The 20,765-nt window shown below is 43.1% G+C and overlaps 1 protein-coding gene and 1 non-coding gene across 2 annotated transcripts; one reads left to right on the top strand and one right to left on the bottom strand.

Moving 5' to 3' along the window:
- The first annotated feature begins 7,819 nt into the window (after positions 1-7,819).
- trnam-cau (transfer RNA methionine (anticodon CAU)) lies at positions 7,820-7,891 on the top strand. Its single transcript has one exon. It is a non-coding gene; the product is annotated as a tRNA-Met (tRNA).
- Positions 7,892-9,753: 1,862 nt separating this feature from the next.
- LOC133451909 (ceramide synthase 2-like) lies at positions 9,754-20,401 on the bottom strand. Its single transcript, XM_061731066.1, has 11 exons — positions 20,253-20,401; positions 19,461-19,631; positions 18,496-18,613; positions 16,576-16,694; positions 16,361-16,418; positions 16,200-16,250; positions 15,352-15,444; positions 15,017-15,145; positions 13,218-13,327; positions 12,951-13,104; positions 9,754-11,528 (listed from the first exon to the last, which is right to left on the bottom strand). The coding sequence occupies exons 2-11, from the start codon at positions 19,625-19,627 to the stop codon at positions 11,313-11,315; spliced, it is 1,215 nt and encodes a 404-aa protein (XP_061587050.1). The 5' UTR covers positions 19,628-19,631; positions 20,253-20,401; the 3' UTR covers positions 9,754-11,312.
- Between the last annotated feature and the right edge of the window lie 364 nt (positions 20,402-20,765).

Raw genomic sequence — 20,765 nt, 5'->3', positions numbered from 1 at the left:
ATCATTCACCCTTTTCGTTTTAAGTGATATTTTGAGAGCATGATCTCGTTTTTTCAGTAATGTCCATATGGTTTCATTCAACCACGGGAGGTGATTCTTTTTTGATGGTTTTGCTTTAATTTTTCTAGTAAATTCAGACACTGTGTCTTGGATAACAGTCATGAATACGTTACAGTTGTCACTAACATGATTATGGGTGAGATAATTATCCCAGTTGATATTGTTTAGCGCCTCTGTCAAGTTTGGAATCTCCCTCCTTGGTACTCTCATCTGCTCTGATGTTGTTTTCTTAGTACAAGAAAATCTATTTTTAGATAGCTTTCTTGAGAACAGAATGAGGTTATGGTCTGACAGACCTGTGATCATATTGAACGTCTTTTGAATTCTCTCACACTTGTTGGAAAAGACAAGATCTATGCATGTTTCCGAGGAAGTAGTTAGTCTGGTGGGGCCTTTGATTAATTGAGTAAAATTAAGATTAGTTAATAGTGATTTTAACTGTCTCCGATTTGATTTGTCGAGCCAGTTAATATTTAAATCTCCAAGCAAGATTACTTCATTTTTCGTGTCACATTCCTTAAGTACAGCCTGAAGCTCTGCATAGAAAGCATTAGAAGCTGATGGAGGTCTATACATCCCAATCAGCGTTATCGACATTTGTGGAGAGAGAGCTATTTTAAGACCGATACATTCAAGGTTATGTACACAGACCCATTCTATTTGTTTGCACTTAAAGTGTTCCCTTACATAAAATATTACACCTCCACCCCGATTTCCCACCCGGTCTTTCCTAAAGATATTGTAGCCTGGTACATGTAGTCCAGCCATCGGTGAATTTATATTTAGCCAGGTCTCAGACAAACATAAAAAGTCCAGGTTCGAGTTACTTAATAGATGATGAACTTGGTCACACTTGGGCAAAATACTTCTAATATTTAAATGTCCACCAAGTAGACCTCTTGGCTTATATTGTGGGTCCCAGATTACCTTGGCTTGGTTAAGGGTGCTGTGTAGATTTGCAGATCGTTGTTTTTTGAACACAGGGTTTCTGGGGCATAACCCACTCCTGGACTCACCTATCGCTGCACTGCTGAGGGAGCCTGAATGAGCTGCTGGCAGTGGTGGAGGTCCCGCTGGCATCGATGTCAAGCCAGCCAGTGGTGGTGGAGGCCCAGGCAGCAGAGGTGGAGGCCCAGGCAGCAGAGGTGGAGGCCCAGGCAGCAGAGGTGGAGGCCCAGCTAGCTGAGGTGGAGGCCCAGCCAGTGGTGGTGGAGGCCCAGGCAGTGGTGGTGGAGGCCCAGGCAGTGGTGGTGGAGGCCCAGGCAGCGGTGGTGGAGGCCCAGGCAGCGGTGGTGGAGGCCCAGGCAGCGGTGGTGGAGGCCCAGGCAGCGGTGGTGGAGGCCCAGGCAGCAGAGGTGGAGGCCCAGGCAGCAGAGGTGGAGGTCCAGCTAGCTGAGGTGGAGGCCCAGCTAGCCGAGGTGGGGTCCCAGCTAGCCAAGGTGGAGGCCCAGCTAGCCGAGGTGGAGGCCCAGGCAGCCGAGGTGGAGGTCCAGCTAGCTGAGGTGGAGGCCCAGGCAGCAGAGGTGGAGGCCCAGCTAGCCGAGGTGGAGGCCCAGCTAGCCAAGGTGGAGGCCCAGGCAGCAGAGGTGGAGGTCCAGCTAGCTGAGGTGGAGGCCCAGCTAGCCGAGGTGGAGGTCCAGCCAGTGGTGGTCGAGGCCCAGGCAGCAGAGTTGGAGGCCCAGGCAGCAGAGGTGGAGGTCCAGCTAGCTGGTATGGTGAAAGCCCAGCTGGTGAAGACCCGGGTGGCTGTGGTGGGGACCTGGCCTGGTGTGGTAGAAGCCCAGCTAGCTGTGGTGGAAGCCCAGCTGGTGGTGGTGGTGGTAGCCCAGTTAGCAGTGGGCTACCCCAGGGTCCTCTGTGAGGACCCTGAGCCCTGCTCCTCCTCTGTGAGGACCCCGAGCCCTGCTCCTCCTCCATCCTCTGTGAGGACCCTGAGCCCTGCTCCTCCTCTGTGAGGACCCCGAGCCCTGCTCCTCCTCCATCCTCTGTGAGGACCCCGAGCCCTGCTCCTCCTCCATCCTCTGTGAGGACCCTGAGCCCTGCTCCTCCTCCATCCTCTGTGAGGACCCCGAGCCCTGCTCCTCCTCCATCCTCTGTGAGGACCCCGAGCCGTGCTCCTCCTCCATCCTCTGTGAGGACCCCGAGCCCTGCTCCTCCTCCATCCTCTGTGAGGACCCTGAGCCCTGCTCCTCCTCCATCCTCTGTGAGGACCCCGAGCCCTGCTCCTCCTCCATCCTCTGTGAGGACCCCGAGCCGTGCTCCTCCTCCATCCTCTGTGAGGACCCCGAGCCGTGCTCCTCCTCCATCCTCTGTGAGGACCCCGAGCCCTGCTCCTCCTCCATCCTCTGTGAGGACCCCGAGCCCTGCTCCTCCTCCATCCTCTGTGAGGACCCCGAGCCCTGCTGTAAACACCAGCCTGGCAGTAGCCTCTGTGAGTACAGCGTCTATTCATTGGTCTGGCTCTGTTGTAAGTCATCTTTAGTGTAGCCTTTATTTATGCAATCAAAAATAATTCTTATTTGTTGTTGTTTTCCAAATAGGATGAGTCTGGAGGAGTTCAGCCAGCCACTGCTGCGGCTGCAGCTTCATGCTGGTTGCCGTTTGATATGAGCAAGACCATCCCTGTGCAGGACCAGAGGTGGATTTCCAACACCCTCTTTAACTCCGGCAAACTGCGCACAGAATTGAAGCTGTGGTACGAGCCCCCGGTCCCAGCCCTCATTTACCACCAGACACCGACACCCGACCGTTTCTTCACCCATCGGCTGATGGTGTGGATGCCCTACCGCCTGTGGAAGGTGAGGGTGTCCTGCCCAGCTTGTGGGAAGCAGCTGACGGGCGGTGGTGTCCACAAGAGGGCTCGGAAGGTCCTGGACATCGACAGGTACTACCTGATGGTGACGGAGGCGCTCAGGTGCTCTGTGTGTTCCCTGAACTATCTGTCGACCAGTCAGACTGTCCGGGACCAGCTGGATCTGCCGCACCAGAAGATGTTCCGGCTGATCCTGACCCGCAAGTGGGTAAAGCAGTTTTGAAAAGATGGTGATTGTGAAGACTTAAACCACTGAAATTACCCTCCAATGAACATGTAACTAATCACTGCAACGATGAAACTATTTTAATTTTAAGTTTTAAAAAACATCAGCTATGATGTACATGCACTCTATGATATTATCACATCTGTCTTATTGTGGCCACCGCCTGGTCACAGGCCTGTACAACAACAACACAACCACTTTGTAAACTGTTTAAATGAGCTCTTAAAGCACTGGACAAAACACCGAACTCATACCACTATTGCAATATCATCGAAAAATACAGCTTATTGAGCTCTGACAATGTTTTGTTTATGACCACTGTTTGTTTATTTTATAAGACACTGCATGGTTTAGCTCCCCCACCCCTTAAACAATTTATTCTAACAGCTCATGGTGAAATAATAATAATAGATACACTGTCCCTGTTTTAAATAAACCAATAAATGAAATGAAATGTGCATTTCAGGTATGCTTGTGACATCCGTGTCATTCGGCTGCTTCGGGACCGGACTCTCGGCAACAGTCCAGCACGACTGGCAAAGCAGCTCAGGGAGAACCACGGGGAGGAATGGCTGACCCGGTTGGCACACTATCTCGGGGAGTGTGCTGACTTTGTGGATCGACCCAGCCTCTTCCCAGTGGTTTGCCAGGAGCCCCCGGAACCCATTGATGTCCCCACCAGTCGCTGGCTGCTGTCCGTGTACGGGAGGGACATCCTTTCTCGCTTTGACCATATTAAGGCCAGCATCACCTCCACATTTGGTTCCATCTTAAAGATGGACTCAACCAAAAAGGTAATAAATAATCTGACTGTGTAATAGATTTCCATGTACGTAATATATACTACACATTAACGTTGTTGTCAGTGATAACATTACATATGCAGTTATTATAAATGTGTACTGTGTAATAAATCTACATACACTTACTGTTATAGATAATGCGTAATCTTAAACATCACTGTTGTCAAATTCCAGATCACAAAGAAGCTGGCTGGCCACGGCAGGGGGACAGCTCTCTGGGTGACCTCCATCGGCAATGAGGTCGGCCAGATCCTGACCAGTGTCCTGTCGGTGCAGGAGGGGCCGGGACTGGACACGATGGCGTCTGGTGTGATGGAGCGGTACCGCCAGGCAGCTGTTCCACCCCCAGTGCTGCTGTACGTGGACTGTGGCTGCTGTGTGAATGAGGGAGCGAGCAAGCTGCAGACCAGGTTTGCAGAGTGGCCAGACCTCCACTGATCGTCTGGTGGACACAAAAATCAGCAAGAAGGAGCTGAGCCAGTACTGCCGCAGGAGGACACGCGGCGAGGAGGCCACCATCAGCCTCATCGAGCGGCTGCCGCAGGAAATGGGGGGGGCAAACGGGAGAGACCTCATGGGGGTGCCACTGTTGGACCAGGTGCGTATGGAGCACATCTGGCGTGTGCAGGAACGTCACGCCAGGTGCATCCAGGACGTGCCAGGTGTGCAGCTGTACACAAAGACAGGCACCACCACCACCAAGGGGGGCGTTGTCCTGACCAGGTACCGCTGTGCCAGAGGGTCCACATCCCTCGAGTCGTTCCACTGCCACCTGAACAGGTTCATTCCAGGTCGGTGTCTCTCTTATGTATAATATTTCAAATAATTTGTATGCTTTTTTATTAAAGCATCTTTTCATTGGCAATAATATTTTGTTATTTTCCCAGGAACCAGTGCAAACGCACTGAATTTCCAGCTGTACCTCTTGGAAGGCCTGAACAGGTGGAACCAGGATCGGGGGACTGCAGCGGTGACCAGCAAGCCGTCATCTCTCCTCACCTACTCTGGGGATATGGCCAGCTGTGTCAACACCAACAGCCTGAAGGTGTTTGGCCGAGCATTTGTGCCAACCTTCAGGCCACCTGCCAAATACACTGGTATGTCTAATTGGTATCTGTCTACATAATACTTTTGGTTTGTGTGTTTTCAGTGTTCTAACTTAAGTCTCAACGAGGCTTTATTTGAATCATTCCCATTGCCAAAGCAAACCATACACTCATAAGATGATACAGATCAACTCTGATACTAATATTAAACGGTATCTATATAGAATGCTTTGAATACAACTAATAACGTGTGTGTGCGTGTGCCTGCGTGTGTCTGTCTATCTGTTCTTTTTCATAGGAGAGCTGCTTGGTGTTGACTACCTGCTGAGTCAGACTGGACAGCCCCTGAAGGTGATCCCCCCTGGTGGAGCTGAGGAACCAGCCCTCTCTGGCCCTAACTAACCAGCAGGTCAGGAACATTTATTGTCTTGCTACTTTCCCTCTGTGCCCTGTCATACATGTTCACACTTGCACATGTTTTTGTCTTTTACTGTGCTGTTGTCTTCTCTCTCTGTTTAGGTGAGCAACATTGTTGCTCTGTGGCAGAACCTGCTGGACTATGACAAGCAGAGGGTGGTGTTTGCTGCCAGACACCAGAGCAGGCTGGACACGGGGAGGTTCAGGTCTCAGAAGAAGAGACAGGAGTTCACTCCAGGGGTGGAGAGTGTGAAGAGGCACGCACTCACCACCACTGCCCCGCTTGCCCAGTGGCCAGATTGCTGCCGCCTGATTGAGACCATCTTTGTCAGGCTCTGTGCCATCCACCGCAGTCCCAAGAAAAGGGGGACTGGCACAGTGTCCAGATGGGATCTCATCCTTGAGGACTACAAGAAAATCAGGCGGCGCATTCTGGTCAATGGGACAGTTATGCAGCAGACCACCCTGCAGCTGGTGGACGTGAGCCACACCACCCTGGTGCAGTGGCACAACAGGACGGTGAAGAGGCAGGACAACGCAATTGTGATGCAGGGGCTGAACTTGCCCAGCCGCTTGTCTGTGGCAGCTGACCCTCTCCCCCCTGCTAATGTGCGCCCCCTGTCTGCACCCCTCCAGCCAGGCCCAGCTCACCAGTACCACCTGCCCAGCAGCACCGTGGGCCAGGCGAAGCTGAAGAGGAGGGTATCGCCCACAGTTGCAACACCGGCGGCTGTGAGGCCGCGTCCACAGCGGCAGCTTTTCCCTGCTCCACCCTCGGGCCCTCAGCTGGTGATGCTGGCTCCAGTGACCTCACAGGTGCCTGTCCCGGTCGCTACTCCACAGGCCCTACTTGTCAGCTTCTCCTCTAACCCTCCTGCTCCTGCTCCTGCTCCAGTCCGCCGAAAACTGACCCGCAAAGTACTGCACAACACTTGCAAGAAATGCGGGCAGTTCAGGACAGCGGAGACTGGACACAGCCAGTACAAGGGCATTGTATACTGCCCCTCTGTAGAGGCTGTTCCCAAGGAGCAGTGGTTGGAGGACATAAAAAAAAAAAAATGATTGTTTACCCCCCTCCCAGAGGCATGAACACTGGACACTTTTATTTCTGTATATAGTTCTGTATATGTTTTCTGATGAAGGTTATAATGTTCAATACAATTACAATTTTAATATCAATACTGCCTCAGTTCATGTTCATTTTTATGGTTAGTTTTTAATTAATTACACACAGCAAGGAGCAAACCATGGTGAGCTTCAATGCAAGTCCATCACTATTAAAACACATTGTACAAGTGTTCTCCAGTACATTATGCTTTATTCAACAAACATTTTGGGCTTGCCTTTGTCAGGTTTGGTTCTGAGGCTGCTTCTGGTTTCCTTATATACAGTCCATTAATCAGTCATAAGTAGGATGTATGCAAAATAACATCATCATCCTTTATTATCATCATTACTTTGAAAGGAAAAGGATGATGATAATGTTATTTGGTATATTTGGTATCTACCAGTGACAGCTTCCAGTCACATGACTGATCACTGGACTGTGTATAAGGAAACCTGAAACAGCCTCAGACACCACCCTGATTAAACCAAGACAGCAGAAAATAAACACATTTATTCTATATTATATAGAATATTTAATCACTGAACTTGGAGGTATAAAGAATCTACGTATGGATAGTCTAAGTATATAATCTAAACTAGGGACGTTTTTAATACTAATAGACTAATAAAAAACTAACAATAATAATATACTAATATAGATTTTTTTTTAAATATTAATAACAATGTATTAACAGTTAATTGCATTGCAAGAGTCTTATATCTATATTATATAAAATATTTAATCTCTGAACTTGGAAGGTATAAAGAATCTACGTATGGATAGTCTAAGTATATAATCTAAACTAGGGAAGTTTTTTTTAATGCTAATAGACTAATAAAAAAACTAACAATATTAATATACTAATATTATTTTTTTTTAAATATTAATAATAATAATGTATTAACAGTTAATTGCATTGCAAGAGTCTTATACGTCATTATCTTGAATAAATTCAAGTTTACACAGTCAACACAAACACTTTTATTCTGCATATTAGGCTATAAACTTCAATCCTGCCAGAGTCAGGATTCGAACCGGCGCTTTTGTGGACGTGTCTTCCTCCTCCGCAACGCACAAAAAATAACTTTTCTTTTCTTTAACAAAAATACTACGGTATATAATGACTTTCAAAAGAATGGGTGCTACAGAATTGTGCTTTCTTCTCTTTTTCTCATTTTTTCTCTTTTTCTTCTCCCCCCTTCTTCCCCCTTCTTTTCCTTTCTTCCCCCCCATGGTAGACTATGATCTTCCACGGGCGCAATATGATTGGACTCGCTACTGGGAGCATATTGGTCTGTTGTCATGTCAGTTGTTAAAAACCAGACACGGTGCTTATCTGCCCCGTACAGCAGAGTGGCGCAGCGGAAGCGTGCTGGGCCCATAACCCAGAGGTCGATGGATCGAAACCATCCTCTGCTAGTGTTTTTATTATTTTATTTTTCTAACATTCATTTCAGTATATTTCATTCAACTATTCATGTTTGGGCGCCCTGGGTTGCATTATAAACTATAAAATAAGAAAGAATAACAATGGTGAACCCTCCTAGTGGCTGGTCGACGAGCTGCAATTTTACTACTTGGCTGCAACGTTGTAAGAAAAAATGGGGGCACTTAAGTTCATTTAAACAGTATATAAAAAAGGACAAATTTGCAAAAATTGAATTAGGGCAGCATGGTGGCTTGGTGGTTAGCATTGTTGCCTTACATCTAGAAGGTTTTTCATCAACAATAAATCCCATGTCCTCCACACAAGAGAGGAGAGAAACCGGCAGGCCTGTTACCAGCACTCAGTTCAAAAGCCTGCATCTCTTATCATTTGTTAATTTATAGTCTAATGATTTTACATTTTGACGTGTAGCACAAAGAACACTTGTTTCATTCTGCCATGTGCCACCAGATGGCATTGTGATATTCAAGACATGATTTCAGTCTGTGACTGGGATCAATTACCCAACGTTGAGTCTTGCTGTTTGTCCTAAACTATTACCGGTAATTTAAGAAAAAAAACTTGTGAATATAAAGCACAAGTTTTCTTAAGTTGTAAATTTACAATTTTAGTTCAGTTATTCTTAATTGCACGGTGCAAAGACAATGTTAATGGAATTGGTGCCATTTGCACCAATTCCATTAAAGAGCATATTGCAGGTTGGAGACCCCTGTGAATCAATGTGTAGGAAAATAATGTAGGAACTGAATTTTCATTGAAATACGCATAAATATATACTACAGTGACCTCTGGAGTTGTTTTTGTGAGAGTATTTTACTTCTGCATCTAAAAAAGTTGAACCGGAAGTGACGTTGCATTGGGGAGCGCAGTGAATTCAACAATAGGAAAAATAATGGATCTTAATGTTAGTTGTGACACTGAAGAGGTTGTGAATGTGTATTCACACCAATATGACAGGCCACAGCCTTATAATTACGAAACCCGTTAGGCCCCCCACGTTATTTTGATTGACAGCTGAAACTCCCTTTTTAAAAGGCTGATTTATGGGTCCGCGTTACACCAACGCAGACCCTACGGCGTAGGTTACGCGGCGACGCACAGAACGCTGCGTGCGCCGCGTACCCTACACCGTAGGCTACGCCGTCGATTTTACGCGGAACCATAAATCCGCCTTTATTCACTGCAGCACTCCTGCTCCGTGCTCCTGAAATGAAACTCCGAAAATAACTCCTTAAAAACGGGTGAGTACTTGTAATCTGTCTACGTTTGTACTTTCTAAACAGAAAACAGGCTTATATCTTCTCTTTTTTCTGATTAAGACCCCGTCCACACGTAGCCGGGTATTTTTAAAACCGAATATTTCCCCGTATTTCCCCCCGTTCGTTTATCCACATTACATCGTTGTTAAAAAAAAAAAAAACCTTCCACACATAAACGAAGATCTGCGTTTTCGACCACCTTCATAAGCATTCCAAACCTGTAGATCATCTGGTCTTCCGGCCTCCGGGCCGCCTCCTGCCGCGTTATCGACGCAGCCCAGCTGCAGCCCTGCTGCGCATCGCCGCGTACCCTACGGCGTAGGCTCCGCGTCGGTGTAACGGTGTCAAGAGCAGAGACCATTTATTTAATAAATAGCTTGGAGGACAGATGGTGGATCAAATGTAGTTCTGGGTCGCACGTTAGATGTCAGACTCAGAGCAGATTTGTTGTTGTTTTGGAGCATAATGTGACGTTGGAAAACGCAGAACTGCTCTCTATCTCTGTCTACACGCATATTTTCAAAAATCTTCACTTTGCCCGGAGTCTTTTTTAAACATTCGTTTATTTGCATTTTCATGTGGATGACAGGTCCAAACGTAGGAAAATATCTTCGGTTTAGCAGATACCCGGCTACGTGTGTACGGGTCTGGGCAGTCAGATGGGGCAGCTGTGGAGACGTCTCCCTGGTGCTGCGTCATATGACGCGGTGTTCGAAAAAAAAAGCGTTTGTAGAGCTTGGCTAAAATCAGCCACTTTTTCCTCTGAATAAGTGCCCTTATGTCTTGTAAAACATATTAAATCCTACATTAACTTCTCACATAGTCATTTTCACATAAGGTCAGGTATAATTTTTGAAAAAATTCTAACCTGCAATATGCTCTTTAACATCGTGTTTGCTTTAAAGCAGCACAACGTAACTTTCAGCTTTTGTTGAGTTTGGCGGCTCCTTTGGACAAAAGCGGTAGTGCTTTACCAGTAGTGTGGAAGGGTTCCTACCATGCTCCTCCAAGTTATATAGTGCCAGTGAAGGCGATACATATCCAAAGTGTTTCAAGTGTATTTGGTCCCAAAAGGACAAAGCTCCATCAAACTAATTTAAGATATTTTACTGATTGTGTTTATTTGAAATAAAAAAAATACATAATTATTAGCTCTCTAATGATTTACAATCAGTTGTGAAGCTTTTGTGACTTACAACAGTCAACAATCTCTTATAGTAGTTCCTAGATGAGGATAATAACTCATTCCTCCAAGGCAAATTGTGCCATCCCATCCAAACTACATGTTTCCCAATAGATCTGGAATTTGGGCTGTGCCTTTCCAGGACATGGACTCTGGTGTCCTTCAACAAGTTTTGGACGAATTTAAATGTATATTTTGGGTCACTGTGTTGACCTTAACTGCAATTGCACCAATCACCACAACAAATTCCTTGTGTGTGTTAAACTACTTGGCAATAAACTTCTTTCTGATTCTGATTCTGAAGCTATAGCAACATCAATTTCTTTGTTATTCCTCAAAATATGAACATAACCACTTTTAACACTTTCCAATGCACCCCAGAAGGGGTTTCTGTGCCTGAAGCAGTAAAAGAGCCCCACAGTAAAATGCTTCCACCATTACATCTCACTGTAAGAACTGGGTTTTTTCTTCCTTGCCAAACAAATCAGCATCCATATTTTTTGTCATCCAACCGCAGGGCCGATCTTCACAGGCAAACTTCAGTCTGGATTTGATGTGCTGCTCTGTGATTACATTGAAGAGCCTTCTGCACAACAGTCTTCCATGAAACATAGTGCAAAATGTCCACATCAACATTAACTTTGTCTTTGCAGACATCTGGAGTTTCTTCTGGACGAGTTTCTCTCAATCAAGTGTTGAAGTGACACCAGCGAGAAAAATCCAGTGTTAAACGATATATCAATGTTATATCTGTGGATACATTCTGAAAATTGATTATTTAATTAAAAGTGAAACAGAGAGGAATAGCCATAGTAAACCCCAAATCAATCACACCTACCTGGAACTCCTAAATATATAAATATAACAATAGAGATTTAAGGTTAAAACAAACTACAATATGTATAAAATTCTGAAGAAGCAAAACATGAACGTAACATTACAAAGCAGTCTTTACTGAGCTTTGCGCTCTCTGTTCCCTACGGAGGATCTGTGTTGGGTCAGGTTATTAAGGACACAGCTGTTGGTCAGCACCGACAGTTTACAGTTCAGAGTTTCTTTACTTTTTTCCCAATAACGATCTTCTTCTTGATCAGTATGCTCTTCTTTTTTATCATCTTCTTCCTCTTCCAGTAGGCTTTCTTCGTCACTGCGTTCATCCTTTTCTAGCTGCAGGCAAAAGCAGATAAATGAAAAAACTAAGTATGAAATGTCACCTTCAGCTTCAGTAGTGGACAAGAGATCAACATGTAAAGCAAACAAACATCCAGACATCCAGACATGCAGGTGCGCACTTCTCCCCATTTGGTAACACAACTCCTCACTGCTTTGGATTTCACTTCATGTCATCAAGGAGGAACTCAGAATAGAGTCAGTCCTCCTTCACCTTGAAAGGAGCCAGTTTAGTTAGTTTGGGCCTCTGGTTAGGATGGCTCCTGGTTGTCTCTCTAGAGAAACTCAGCTTGAATATTTTGGTCTTCACTCTAAAGTGAAGCAAAGTTTGTTCCAAAGCCGAAACTGAGCATCATTCGAAGAACACCATACCAACAGTGAAGCATGGTGGAGGTAGCATTATGCTTTGGGATTGCTTCTCTCCTGCTGGGGCAGGGGCACTGGTCCTTAGGTAATTTAATACACTTGCTTATATTGGTTTTATGTTTTGTGTTGGTTTTATGTGCCATTTTATGTAGTATTTTATTAACTATTTTTACGCGTTGGTTTTAACTATCCATTTTATGTAGGCTATTGTTTTAGGACTTTCATGTAAAGCACTTTGGGTAACTTTTGGCTATTATAAACTTGTCAATTGATGGGATAGATAGGAAAATGAACAGGTTCAAATGCAAAGTTATTTTGGCACAAAGACTTCTGTTCTTCAAAAACATGGAAGGGAAGAGGAATAGCACATTCCAATACAACAATGACCCAAAACAAACATTCAAATCAGTGAAGACATGGCTTTGGATAAGGAAAATCAAAGTATCAACATGCCCCAGTCAGAGCCCAGATCTCAAGCTCATTGAAATCCTGTGGAATGACCTAAAGAACCATACAGAGGAGATCCACTCGCAATTTGAAGGAACTTGATCTTTGGTAAGAAGGTTGGGATACAATTCCAAGATGCGTGAAGTAAAAAGAAACTTTTTCTCAAATTCTCTTTACTATGTAAATATACTTTATTATTTTATTTATTTATCTAAATTGTAAATATGACAAACTCACTGCTGTGCCACATTGCCATTGCACCGAAATGTCAATTCCGATGAAAATCCCAAATTCTAAGTCTAAGTCTGATGTTGTACTAAAGGCAGAAGGTGCTTTTTCCAAGTAGCAGTCGGAAGGAGGGTTCACATTTTTGCAATTAAGCTGTGGAAGGTTTTTTCCTTTAACCTTTTTCTCTGGATTTATGTTTGCTGCATTAAATATGGTATTTATATCCTTTAGGAGTTGTTTGAAATAAAGCATTCAGTCATTCCTATATTTTAGAAACCAGTTACTTCATGAGAGTGTGCAGACTATTTATATCCACTGTAAATGCAAGGATTTACTACAAATAACATGATCACTTTTAGTTTCACTGCCGGCTCTCACCTTGCCTTTCAAAAACTTATACACCATACGTAAGATTAAGCCCGCCCAGAAGACGTGAAGAACTTGCAGCACCATCAGCAGGACGTTAAAAAAGTAGTAGCCCGGAAATGGCTCAAAGATCTCCATGGACAGCAGCAGAGTCGCTCGAATGATTCTGCGATTAATCAAACAGGTGAAGGCAAGTTTGCAATGTTAGACATGCAAGTCACCAGCGGTGCAATATTACATCAGTAGAAGAGAAGAAAAAGGAAAGTGAAAGTTTCTTACTTGCAGGGGAAAATCACCAGTCGAGTTACAAAGAAGACCACGGAAAACAAAATAAAGAGCGCGTCACATGTCTTCCTCCAGCCAGTGCCGTAGTTGAACATCTTGGCTGACTGCGGAATTAAAAATGATGAACACAATTCAAATCATGCTGATATTTTAGCTCCTCATGAAGCACACTCGTCATGACTTCAGTGGAAGCCCCTGAAAAAGAAAAACTGCTTTTAACAATGTACAGCTGGATGTTCACTGTTCTTTTTTATTTTTTATTTAACCTTTATTCAACCAGGTAGTAGCCCATTGAGATCAAGGATCTCTTTCACAAGGGTGACCTGGCCAAGATAGCAGCAGTGCACGTCAAAACAAATAAAATCACAAGGTTAAAAGACAGAATACAAAACAATAACAGAGGAACAAAGTAGCAATAAAATGATAAAACCACGTCTTATAAAGTGCAGATGCATAGGAGGTCCCAGCCAGTTAACAGTAGGTAATCACATCAATCATATAAAGTGCAGATGTTGAGGAAGACATAACTACCATCAGGTACAGAGACACTGTCCAATGCTTTCTCGCTCTAGGTCCTTCAAGATCGAACCAAAGTCATTGAAGGATATCAGGTCCGTCAGTTTAAAGTCTTTCTGAAAGCTGTTCCAAGTAAAGAGGCCAGCGAATTTAAAAGCTCTTCTTCCCAGCTCATTGCGAACACGCGGAACAATAAAGTGCAAAGCATCATGTGAGCGCAGGCCATAATGGCTTTGGCTTCTATGGAGATACAGTATGTACATAGGTAAGCAGGGACCAATCCGAGAAGGGTTTTATAAATAATGCGCAACCAATGCATACGCCTGCGTACATATAAAGATGGCCAAGCGGATTTGGCATACAAGGTACAGTGGTGGGTAAGATGTTTACAGCCAGTGACAAATGTCAAGGCACAATGATACACAGTGTCAAGTGACCGCAGGGACTGGGCAGATGCATTCATATAGGCTACAATACATCACCATAATCCAGCAGAGGCAAGAATGTTGATGTTACCAGATACTTCCTAGCACTAAGGGAGAAGCAGGCTTTGTTTCGAAAGAAGAATCCTAACTTCACCCTGAGCTTGGAGACCAGATTTGCAATGTGGGATTTGAAGGATAATTGGCGATCGAGAAGAAAGCCCAAGTACTTATAACTTGACACTGATTCAATTTCTTTTCCTTGAAAAGTTAATATGTTAGGAAGATTTGGTGGCAGCTCGCTTGCATTCGAGAACAGCATGAATTTGGTTTTGTCAGAGTTTAAAACCAATTTTAGTTCTTAGTTCTGTATGTTGGCATGGTATCAGCATCCTTTGTATATATTTACAGTTTGTACTTTCATATGTTTAACTGTGTGTTTCTTTTTATGATTTGTATATGACAGTGCTATGTGTGTGAGAAGGAGGTGTCAATTTCCCAGAGGGAACCTCCAAAAGGGATTAATAAAGTCATCTGAATCTGAACCTGATCTCAGGAAGGAGCGTCTAAGAGCCACTACTCAAAAGAACCACGATGGTTGCAGCTTAGATCAACAAGTTTGTTCTACGATAGCAATTAAAGTCTTTTACCAGCACTTGTACTTCGCTGCATGTCCTTTAGGATGTCTTTGGTTTATACCAGTCTGGCTGTGCTTATGTCACATGCTTCATTTTTTTTTTTTTTTAAATCATCCTAAAATGCAGGTTGAACTTCTCTTGTTCTGTTAGGCCAGTGCAGTGGTTAAAAAAGGTCAAAATGGAGGGAAAGATCTATAGACCTCTGTCATGTAGTTACCTCCAGCAGAATGTCGGAGGAGTCATGAAGCAGCATGACCAAGGTGCCGATGCGAATGTAGTTAGAACAATAGGAGAAACTGAGCAGGAAGATGGTAGCCAAATGATGAATCACTTGTTCCTTAAAATCCTGGAAAAGAAAACATGTATATTATATCTATCTGGACGGAAATGTCACAATGATTTGGTATTTAAGGGAGTCGCGAACATCCCTGACTTACATATCTTATTAAAGCAGAAGTGGGGTCATGAATTACGAACAGACCTAAGAAAGAGAGTCTTTCTCTAAAAGGCAAGTGCCACATTAATCACATGAAGGAATGAGGACGTACTCACCTTTCTTCTGATATCCACAGAGATCCGGAGGAGCAGAGAGCCATAAAACCCCAACTCCAGCATGTAGTACCAGAAGTGAGCTCTCTCCATGGGCTGACGGGGACATCGGTGACAAAAGTGAATTTAAAACACCTAACATTTAGCACAAAATTGGTAACCACATCAGCTAACAGAACAACAGCTGGAAAAATGTAAAGATGTTTAAAATATAGAGGAGGGGAGAGTATTTGGGCCACTGAAGGAAAAAGAATACAATTCTGAGAAAAATGTGAGAATTCTGACTTTTATTCTCAAAATTGTATTTTTCTTTTTTTCAGTGGCCCTAATATTCCTCCGTAGAGGAGAGTCTGTTGCTGTTGTCCGTTGTTTAGTTAAGATTGATGATTTAATTTGTGCGTTTTTTTTAACCAAAGAATGGAAGAAAATGCCATCTCAAATCTTGTAAAGCTTGATAAAACAGGGAATTAAGTAACTTTGGTCCTTATTCTAGCAGGTACACACAACAACACACAACACATTACAGTCATCCAAAAAGCAGAAGCAGGACGCAAAAAGCTAGATACGCAGCTGGATTCAGTAATTTGTAAGACATCGTTTCCATCATTGGTCCCATATTGTAGTAGAGGAACTGTCATTCACTCTTCTTCACAATGCTGATTAAGTTCATTGAAGCTTATTTACATTAGGGGAAGAACTACTTAGCTCAACTATGACAACACTTTCCAAAAAATGGAATGCCTTTAACTGTAGGTCATTAAAAATAATATTTTTAAGATGTAACTTTCATTTAAAAGACTGATTTGAATATCTGAGCTGAAGTGAGACGGTGTTGTGGATAATGTTCTCACCTGAAATGGATACTGCCTCCAACATTCCCTGTGGTCCCAGAACCATGGTCTCTGTCAAGATGGATTGAAAATTAAACCTGGACAGGGCAAAAATGTAAAAACAACTACAGTAGCATTCATTTTTGCATTAAAAGTTTTATTAGTGTAAGTCACAGACTCACATCGATTAAGCAGGTCAATCCGGCTACGAAAGCTGCAAAGTAGAAAAAGAACCTCCATCTGCAAAATAACACCTGCGGTCAGAAATTTGGACCAAATAAAAAGACATTTTAAGAGGTATATGTTTTTGTTTACGTTCTTAAGATGTTTCTTGTGCTGTTTGGGGATCTTCAGAGGGACAGAAAAAAAGAACGCTTAAGGGAAGGAAAGCACTTACGCAGCTTCACCAAACTTCTTGGTTTGACAGGGCCTGTCTTGGTTCCTGCGGAGTCGGAACCACGTTTCAATCTGTCTCTGGGTTTTTCCACACAGTGTCATTAAACTGACAATTTCACTCTGAAACAACAGCATAGAAGACAAACAGATGTGAGGAATCAGGGGTGGAGAGCTGATATTGGAGGATTGTTAGCTTTATGGAAAACAGAAGGAAATAACGTTAATGACAAACAAGATGAGTGCTGCTCTGTCAGCCCGATACCTCAATGATTTAACGCTCCTTAACAAAACATAAACAGAAAATGTCAAATCAAAGATGAACATCTTTCAATGAGTTCACATTCATCCATGCCTGTGCCTTTTCAGTCACTATTTTTCGATAATGTTTGTGTTTAATGTTTGTAGTGTGATGTGACTGAATAAAGCTTGAGAAAGAAAACGCTTTAGTTCATCACACAATCAAGGGACACAGACACAATGGCCAGCTAGCGCACTATAGGGGCGACTATATAAGCAGATGTAGACGGCACACTGAGGTGGTCGGGGCGGGTGGTCAGCATGCAGCTCCTGAAGCTCTGGCCTGCAAACAAAAATGTATTTCTGATTTTGCCACTAAAACGACATCTGAAACGAGATATTCTGCTCCAAAAATCCACCCACAGTTCCGCAGCTCCAAGTGACATAAGGCAGGTGTGTCACAGTTGGTTTCCTGGGCCTGTTTGTCGCATCCAGTTGTGTCATGGCCCCACTCAGTACAAAGAAAAAAGTGTTCCAAAAGTTCCAAAACCACTCTACAGAAAACCTATGGGTGACATCACAGTTCGTCTGTCCAGTTGTAATTACAGTCTATGGTTAGGATGGGTGAAAGGTACCTGGTTCAAATTTCAACATGGGGTTTCAGTGTTTGCTTGCTCTTCCTGCGCTTGAATGGATTTTCTTTGTTTACACAAACATGCATGCTCAACTATGGAAAAAAATCACAATCAGACTTTAGTCAACACTGAAATTGCGGCTATTTAAAACAATTATCCACTTAACTTTGAAAAATATTGCATCCATAGAACATAAAAATGTTGAAATTTCCACAATAAACTTAAATTGTGTCTCTCAATAAAATGTTTGACTAAATTATTCAGGTCACCGGAACAAATACTGGTAGAGCTACTAAAATAATCTCTTCAATGTTTTTGACCAGAAATACCAATTTTATATTAATAGGAAAGAAATAGGAGTGAGAATCCACTCATCTATGGTAAAGTGGAGACTAAGCTTGAAGCGTGGATCATACAACGCTATAAAGAATATGCAGCAAATGAATGTATTGTTTTCTTTTTGTTTTCTTTCTTTTTGTAATAATTTGGAGCCAAGATTAGCAATATGATTAATAATTTTTGATCAATTGCTCAGCCCTACTGTGTGTTAGTTGACTAGTGTGGTAATTTAGTAGACCTAAACTACAATTAAATAACAATTCAGTACATTTATATCAGTGTATGTGTTACATTTTGTTTTACAAAATCAAACCTGATGTGTTCAGTGTCTTCCTCATAAAAATTGTATTGATCAGTTTTAGGTATCAGTCGATGTACTGTCTATTAAAAATGATAATTGTATTGTACTGCATATACTTTGAATACAATTAGTGGAAGCCTTTAGATTAATTTAAATTAGCTCTTCAAATGAAATCTAAAACATAGTTTCACTATATAAGTCTTTTTTTTACTATTAAAAGTTTGGTTTGGTTTAGTAAAAATGTTAAAATGGCTTCATTACTGATAATATTCTGAATAGTGATCTCACATATCAGGGGCAGCATCGAGTGATACGGCTGCCAGATCATTCACTTTCTTTAACTGATTAAAAACACCCTTCAGGGTAAACGTGTGTGTTTACACTCATGCAGCAGCTCATTCAGACTCACCTGTGTCGGCTGTCTGCTCCTCTGGGTGTAAAACGACTCCAGCTGTAGGGAGGGGGCCGCGGTCAACTGCAATCTATTCTTTACCCCGAGACATCTGCCCATGGGCGGGGCCAAAAACCTGGGGATGAAGGGAAGAAAAGCCAGTTTAGACAAATCCTGCGTGAGAGTCAGGAGATCCCATCTGCTGCTGTTGTTTTGGCTGCAGCGACTGTAAACAGCAGTCCAGGTGACAGAGCCGTTTGAATTTGCATACGAATGCTTTGTTTTGTGTTGCTCACAAATCATACAGGTAGAAACATCTTTCTATTTAGATCATGCCATTTTGGAGTTACACAGCAAATGTATTGACCAAAACAAAATATCTTAGTATAACAATTGAATGATTTTTTTTTTGGTTTTGTTCTGTTTAGTGAGCTGTTAGATGCTTTTTTCCCTCCCTGTGAGTGTTACAACAGCAACACACGGGGGACGCTAGAGAGTGTGAGTGTTTGTGAAGCTTGTTATGCACATGACAAAGCTGTGAGCACGGCTCATTCAACTCTTTAAACTAGTGTATAAATGTGGCGCTGCGTCAGTGAGGGGCTGTGTGAGTGATTTAGAAAGTACGTTTCAAAGTGCAAATAATCTTTCCTTATGTCTGCCTTTCACACTCTAGTCTCTTATGACAACGACACCTGCTCTGCTCTCTCCCTGCAGAGCTGCTCATATTCCCCACAAAAGGATTCAGGAGGAAGTGCTGCGTGGCATTGCTGCTGCATACACCGTGCAACCCTGTTTTTGGTTATAATGGGAATAAAAGCAATCAAATGTTAAGGGGAAGTTGTGTGTACTTCAGCTTAGCTTGGATTAAGTGTATAATTGTTAAAGCTCCACGTGTCATTGTAAGGCATTATGGCCTGTTTAAGTGTAAGCCTTGTAAAACCCACTGTCCCGTACTTCTGCAGAACCAACGGGATGTGCCGTACCTCTCAAACATGCAGCGCAGCATGACGAAGCCCAGAGCCAGGGGGAGAGCTGTGAGAAGGTCCTGCGGCCATGGCCGGGAAGAGTCTGCCAGCTGCTCCATATCTGCCCAGCTGACGCCGGGAGGAAGCCAGTAGTCCTCCCTCCAAAAGTCTGGGAGCAGGTCCATGTCTCTGAGGATGGACAAGATTTCTGAGCAGCATCACAAGCAAACAGGATTCACACAATGTGGGGATGTGATGGCACTTGGGGTTGTTTTGGCCTTCGGCAGGAGGGTCCCCCCTTATGATCCAGGTCCTGCTCAAGGTTTCTTCCCTCCTAAAGAGGAGTTTTCCTTTGCCACTGTTTGGTTTAAGGTTTTCTCTCACTAGGGGAGTTTCTACCTGCCATTGTTTATGTAATAATTGCTCGGGGTCATGTTCTGGGTTTCTAGAAAGCGCCTAGAGACAACTATTGTTGTATTAGACGCTATATAAATAAAATTGAATTGAATTGAATTGAATTTTGGTGAAGGGTCTCAGACGAAGACTAAAACGTTTAATCAACAAATTAAATACCCTTTGATGTACAATGTAACTAATGGACTCAATTAGTTACATATATATATATATATATATATATATATATATATATATATATATATATATATATATATATATATATATATATATATATATATATATATATATATATATATATATGTCACAGCCACTTCTAAACAAAGTAAAGCGCAGTTACCGGAGTTCAGTGTTGACAAAATTACTTATAGAAACGGCCTTAAAGCAGAAAAATACCTGTCAATTTGGAAAGTGGAAAGTTTGAGATGATAATCCAGGTCATAAATCAGCTGAAGCACACAAATCCACTTGAAAAGTGATGTATTCTCATCGTGGTTTTTGTGAGTTTTTTGTCGAGTCGCTGGAGATGCGTCTCTCAAGTCCCGACGAGCCGCGTCAACAGAGACGGCTCGATATGAAGTCCGCGGTGCGCCTTCAAAATAAAACAGCTCACGTTGCTTTCGGTGACAAAATGTAAGCATTATAGCAAATACTAAAGTTTTTTACTGAATTTTGTTTCCATTTTTATTGAGCCAAAGTTCAATTACATTTTCTAAGTTGAACTTGTGTGTAACATTTATTGTGAAAGCTTCCGGCATGCGCCTCTACGGATGTTCTTAAACTTGAAATAATACGGGAGACCTTGTTCGTGTTCATAACCCTTTAAATCTAGTATCACAACTCGTCAAAGAGCCCCAGAAGACTGTAAAAATATTATTGGTTAAAAAAAAATACATGTAACGAAATTAG

Source organism: Cololabis saira, chromosome 10 (assembly GCF_033807715.1).
Source record: "Cololabis saira isolate AMF1-May2022 chromosome 10, fColSai1.1, whole genome shotgun sequence".
NCBI classification, from domain to species: domain Eukaryota; kingdom Metazoa; phylum Chordata; class Actinopteri; order Beloniformes; family Belonidae; genus Cololabis; species Cololabis saira.
Note: the sequence above shows the minus strand (reverse complement) of the source record. Positions and strands in the feature narration are given on the sequence as shown.

Excerpts from the sequence above, each read along its gene's own strand:
- LOC133451909 (XM_061731066.1), bottom strand. The coding sequence starts at position 19,627 with ATGGACCTGCTCCCAGACTTTTGGAGGGAGGACTACTGGCTTCCTCCC. Across the intron at positions 16,251-16,360 it reads GATTGACCTGCTTAATCGAT|AGACCATGGTTCTGGGACCA; the intron begins GTGAGTCTGTGA and ends CCATCTTGACAG. Across the intron at positions 11,529-12,950 it reads ATAAGTTTTTGAAAGGCAAG|CTAGAAAAGGATGAACGCAG; the intron begins GTGAGAGCCGGC and ends TTTTGCCTGCAG.